Consider the following 6,320-nt stretch of genomic DNA (forward strand, 5'->3'; position numbering starts at 1 on the left):
GATATATATAGGCCTATATATACATATATATATACATAATTATATACATATATATATACATACATTGATATATATACATATATACACATATAGGCCTATACATGCTGTATACATACACATTAATTTCATATCACATACATCTGTAGTTTTAATGACCACTGTCGGCTATTAATAGAATAGGTGTGGGGCTTGCACAAACATTTGCGATGCATGCTAAGATTAAGTAGTCCTCTCTAAATCAAATAATTAATTTTCAGGCCTTGACCCCGCTGGTCCTGAATTTCGTGGTGACAACATTGCCGCCCATTGTCGACTGGACCCGACAGACGCGGTTCTTGTTGATAATATACACACAGATGGATCGACTTTAGGATTTGGTCTGTTTGAGGCAGTAAGTGCTTACGAATGGTGATATTTTTGTGTTTTCATTTCTAATAAAAAGAAAAAAAAATACCTAATACAGTACAGTGAAATATTGAATCCCGACACGATGGCGTGCATTCGATATTTGGAGTATGTATTATACTAGTATGTATTATACTATCTTATCTGAGAGATCAGTGAACCTATATTCCATATTATTTCTCTGTTTTATTTTAAAAATAATCTTATGTTTATCTATTGTTGTTTAAGAGGACATTTTATGTAATAGGTTAGTACTCTGGCTCTGCTGCAAATTCAAACGTTGAAATACTTTACGTTTGAGGATTTTGAATATTAGAAACAGCAACAACATGACGACCACAAACAACATGACGATCACAAGGTGATGATGATGGTGATGCTGATGAGAATGGTAATGATAATGATGATTATCATGGCAATGTTGATTATGATGATGATTATGATGATGACGATGACGGGGCTTAAAGATTATGATGATGACGACAATGATTGTATTAAAAATGTTTTCCCTTTAATCAGGTTGGCGACATGGATTTTTATCCTAATGGAGGCACGGACCAACCCGGATGCCCTGCAACAAAATTCGATGCAAGTAGGTACTTGGCGTAGGCCTACACGAAATTGTGACAATTACAAATAAAACTCTATAACGTTACCTAGTTCACATTAAACTAGAAATATAATTCTACTTAGATCACATATAATAACAATACGTGATAATGACTTCAAATTGAAAATGTCCATAGGCCTACAAAGTGTGAGGTTATTAAGCCGGGCACACATTGCTCCCTACGACCGTCGCTAGATGAATCCAACTCCGCTCCATTTGAGCATTAGACGACGCGACGTCGTCTGCTGATTGAGCGGATCGTTATTAAAAACGATCCGTTGCGCGCGCGTCGTGGCGTTGTGGTCTCTATGAAATCATGTCGGCCGACGACCGCCTTGCGCAGTGAGTGTCCGGTTAAATAGTCAAAGTCTATCATGTTTTCACATTCCTTGCATTATATTACCTTTTTAGCTAATATCGATGAAGTGTCTTGCAGCCACGGCAGATCGCACCAATATTTCCTTGAAAGCATGGAGCAGGGAGCAAGCTGTACATTTAAATCTTACCCGTGTAATAGCTATGATACATATGTCTCTGGAAAATGTTCGAGCTGTGGTTGGCAAGGATGTCCAACGATGGGCTATTACGCTGATCAGACGTCAGTAAGTGACCAAAGCTTCTATTTAGACACCAGAAGCTCATCGCCATACTGTAAGAATTAAGGCTATAATATATTAGCCAGATACCGTTTAAAGATTATACCGAATTAATATGGATCTTTGACCAATTTATGTGATTTACTGTATTTGAATTACAATATAATTATTAAATACATTACTATGCATCATAACGGTTGTCTTCAGAGTAATTATTTGAAGTACGGAGGTAGGGGTCCGGGAGTGGTGTGAATTTACAACGCCATGAATTGCTTATGTAAATGAACAAACTTTCATACGTTTTCATTGGCTCGCAGAATCGTTAGAGGTTTTATGCATAATTACGCATACTCCGAGAAGGCAGAGCCTCTGCTATCTGTATTGTATGGCAAACCGTTTTATCATATACCTCTGAATTAGCTGTGGAAGAGCAAATGCATTCAACTTAACATTAAATGCATTCCAGTTTACTGCAATTGAATTAGTGTTAATGGTAACACGTTGAAATCGAAGTTAAGTTAAAATGCATTCAAGTTAACTGCAATTCAATTGCAGTTAAATCAAATACAATTAATGTTAAGTTGAATGAAATTAATGTTAAGTTGAATACCTTACACTTAACACTAATTCAGTTACAGTTTACTTACACTTAACACTAATTCAATTGCAATTAACACTACTTCAGAGGTAGGCCTATATGATGAAACGGCTTGCCACAGTAATGTGAGCTGTGACGTTGTTTCACTTACACTCATTCCGTCATTGTAATTATGCACTCTATGATAATAACACTCATAATGGTTATAATTGATTGTAAGCTTAAAGTCGTGTATTAAGAAAAATAATACTAATAATATATATTATAAAATTAATAATGATAATATAACTAAAATAAAACGATAAAATAATAAACAAGACATTGAATATCATAAAAATAATAATACTAGTCTATTACTATTACTAATGCTACACTATTGCTAATAATAATAATAATAATAATTTATTATTATTATTATTATTATTATTATTATAAATAATAAAAAAAAAACTCATTCCGTCATTATAATTATACTACTGTGTCTATAATCTTTATAATTGATTGTAGGGTTATAGACGTGTAATTGAAATTAATTTTTTTAAAATTCTTAATAATAATAATAATAAGAAAAATAATACTAATAATACAATACATGATAAAATTAGTAATAATATTTTATTATTTATTTATTTTATTGCTTACAAAAAACAATAACAAGAATACAGAACTGCAAATACATGTGAAAAATGTTACAGAAAAAGAAAAAAACAATGATAATATTACTAAAATAAATGATAAAATAATAATCAATAAATAATGAATATAATAATACTAATAATTTAATACTTTTGCTATACTGCTAATAATAATAATTATTATTATTTTAATTTATAATAATAATAATTATTATTATTATTATTATTATTATTATTATCATCATAATTATAAAATAATTAGTGTCATATAACTGAAAGATAACAGGCTGCTTAAATACATCGCCTCCCTGCTTAAATACGCTTTAGGCCTACAGAAGTACCGTAAGCAATCCAATTATATTGTACTTGCTCAACACAGTATCTTGGGTAACAGTGGTGGATCCCGAAAATCGAAACAGATGGGGCTCAAGGAGGGACTCGCAGATAGGGCGGGTGTATCCACCTTAATCCCCCATCATGGTCGAGGCTGCAGAGGTAATAAAACATACGACTATGACACAGAAATGGCATTCTCAAACTTAAATTTGATACAGGTATAACATTTTTTTATAAATGTAAAGAGCGCGGGTGGGATGGGATCTCACTTGAATCTCCTCTGGGTCACATACGTATGCACTTCTCATTTTTTTTCAAATCCATAAGAAATTTCGAGACACCGTACCGTTATTGTATCGTTTTACCTCACCACGCTATCAACTTAGGTGCTACGGGTCATAAAAATCGTGTATAGGCCTGCGTTACTAGAGAAACCGATGTAAACACACCGAGATACACTGTTACAGTTCTTACAATATACTTAATAGGCCACTACCTGTAGTTTGTAACTTAGTTTTACGAAAGTTCCACTCAATTTAAAATAATATTTTCCCATTTCACTCATACCCTTAATTGAGCATGTTTACACTATAATTTAATTAATGTACTCTTATCGTACGTTGATAACATATCAGACACAGTACAGGTATAGCACTTCCTTGATTAAACATTATGATATCACAATCTTAACATATGATTCTATAGTGTAAGTATTGTTATCCAACAAATACCTTCGTTACTTAGATTGAAATACTGTAGTACAATATATTGTTAGGGCTGGTATTTTGTTTAGTGTAGTTTGTAGCATTTCTGAAGTGGTCCCCAATCAGCAACGGAAAATCCGACATGACCCACCCCTATAACCCTGTTCAGTGGTTGTGGTGTTGCTAGGCAATGTTAAGTCATTCGATTTTCGAGACGGGTTTTGTGCAAGTTAATAAAATATTAACTGATGCTCGTTACACTCTTCTAGCGCTTCTTTGTTATGAGGCGATCGTTGACATAGTTGCAGCGCTAACAGTAGACGATTTCTTTTGTTCTTTTGTCAAGTTGTAACGTTGTTTTGAAAACAACTTGGGTCTACCTGTGAACGTTAATATCTTGGCCATCTAAAGTAGAGGTGCACTATTACTACAACAGGAAATAAAACTAAATTTTCATCGCAATGATGCGTTAACCTATAAAATAGGCCACCAAATTGTAACATAATTTCAGATGGCAAGCTTACTTAGGACGTCACGAAGACATGGTCTCCATCGTGCAATCGATGATTGCAGGCTACATCAAGTTAGACTCTTAGTCTATATGGGATCCAACGCTGATGGTCGTGATCATTCGGGACGAACCCCTTTGATGGCTGCGTGCATGACTGATGATGAGCAGAGAGGTCTAAAAATTGTACGTATACTCTTACATGCCAAAGCGGACTTAAATAGTAAAGACGCACTTGGGCGATCGGCGCTTTCTTACGCTGCATTGTTTGGGAGGGAAAATATAGCTGCACGTTTGTTACAAGAAGACACAATAGAGAAAAACATTCCCGATCGTACTGGTGATACACCTTTAAATTTAGCAGCTTTTAAAGGCCATCTTGGGGTTACACGACTGCTTGTTAGTGTCCTCATTCGAGACGGCTTAACTGTGGACACACGCAATGGTGAGGGTTGCACTGCGTTGCTACTGGCTACTAAAAATGGACATTACCAGTGTGCAAAAGTATTATTAGAGGAAGGAAACGCGTCAATATACACCAGAGATAACAGATTGTACATGAATGCTGCGGAATGGGCCAAGTACAGCCAGCGAATGTTTGAAACTTCTCTAAAGGAGAAAAGTGTTTCGTTACTCCAAACTTTCAAAGGACAACTGTGTTCTGTGGATAACGTGGGTTTGCACCAGCCTGGTTTTTTACGTGTAAATTTACCACCAATTCAGCGACAGAACTTAAATAATTCATTTACGAACTCATACGGCCTAAACCCCACCCAAACCTGGTGTGTCCTAAACGAGGTTAGGAATCGTCAGCGTAGCTTGGGTGAATTAGTAACTCTGCTGGAAGAAATGGAGATAGATGAACAAGAAATAAGACTAGATAGGCCTACAGGAGGGAAAACTAAAGAACGTCCATTGAGCTCAACAAGCTCAACTCCAACGCCACGACCAAAGCAGACTATAGCTAGCCAGAAGACGAAAACTTACAATTTCAACCACGATTTTCGAATATTGTTTGAAATGTACCAAAATCAGTTATCAAGCAGACCGGCACAGTGTTTATCTAGGCCAGTTACTAGGCCTACCACTACACCTGACCTGATTGAACTGGAGCCGAAAAAACTTGCTGTAGGCCGCAAGATATCCAACACCAGAAGAGGCAGTGCGATGGGCCAGCAACAGCCACCAATGTTAACCCGACGAAAGACCTCTACTAATCTACTAGTCCAGCCGTAGTAATCAAACCCTTAATGAGTACCATTTGACAGACATGATAATTGAGTAGACTTAAAGTACTATAATATTTTTTCATACAACTAAAAAAAGGGAATTTTTTTTCGTTGAAGGCTATGCTTGATAAATATTACATACTTACATTGGACATAATGTATATATATATACTCAATTATATGGACACACGTGTCGAAGAAAGTGTGTTGAGGTGGACGTCAAACATGACGTACATAGCCTGTGTAGATACAGATGCAAAAAAAAAAAAAAGTATAAAGGGCATTCTTGATACGATTATAATATCAGTTTCCTATTTGAGCACTGTTAATATTATTTATCTATTTGTTTATAATATTGTGTTGTGCTAAGTAACAAGCCTATTAGAGTATTATTAACGTGATCTCAAGCTGTGACCTAAAACAAGTCTTTGTAGCTTAAACATAGCTCCACTATGTGTGAGCGTTTCTAAAGTCATTTGTATTGGAGAAAGCATCTGGGGGCTAGATTTGCAAATATACCCTATAGGTCTCCGTGATCTAATAGCATGATACCCGCCTTTTTAGCGAGAGTCAGCAGGTTCAAATCCTGCAAGAGACATTTTTTTTATACAACTGAAAAAAAGAAAATTTTCTTTCAAGGATGCTTGATACGATTATAACATCATGTTCTCAACATTGTTATTATAATTTATCAATTTG

The 6,320-nt window shown here is 35.2% G+C and overlaps 2 protein-coding genes across 2 annotated transcripts in view; both read left to right on the forward strand.

Moving 5' to 3' along the window:
- Positions 1-1,805, forward strand: part of LOC117112092 — a 13,694-nt gene extending 11,889 nt beyond the window's left edge. The window contains exons 10-12 of the mRNA XM_033255142.1: positions 258-391; positions 925-997; positions 1,427-1,805. Of these exons, the coding sequence (XP_033111033.1) occupies positions 258-391; positions 925-997; positions 1,427-1,677 (458 nt within the window). The 3' untranslated portion in view covers positions 1,678-1,805. The remainder of the gene's footprint in view (positions 1-257; positions 392-924; positions 998-1,426) is intronic.
- A 2,295-nt stretch (positions 1,806-4,100) lies between these two features.
- Positions 4,101-6,314, forward strand: LOC117112091 (ankyrin repeat, PH and SEC7 domain containing protein secG-like). Its single transcript, XM_033255141.1, has one exon. It carries the CDS (start codon positions 4,396-4,398, stop codon positions 5,626-5,628), a length of 1,233 nt encoding a protein of 410 aa, XP_033111032.1. The 5' UTR covers positions 4,101-4,395; the 3' UTR covers positions 5,629-6,314.
- The last annotated feature ends 6 nt before the right edge of the window (positions 6,315-6,320 follow it).

The sequence above is a fragment of the Anneissia japonica genome, unplaced genomic scaffold (assembly GCF_011630105.1).
Source record: "Anneissia japonica isolate Jap-2015-1 unplaced genomic scaffold, ASM1163010v1 scaffold3934_len446420_cov169, whole genome shotgun sequence".
Taxonomy (NCBI): domain Eukaryota; kingdom Metazoa; phylum Echinodermata; class Crinoidea; order Comatulida; family Comatulidae; genus Anneissia; species Anneissia japonica.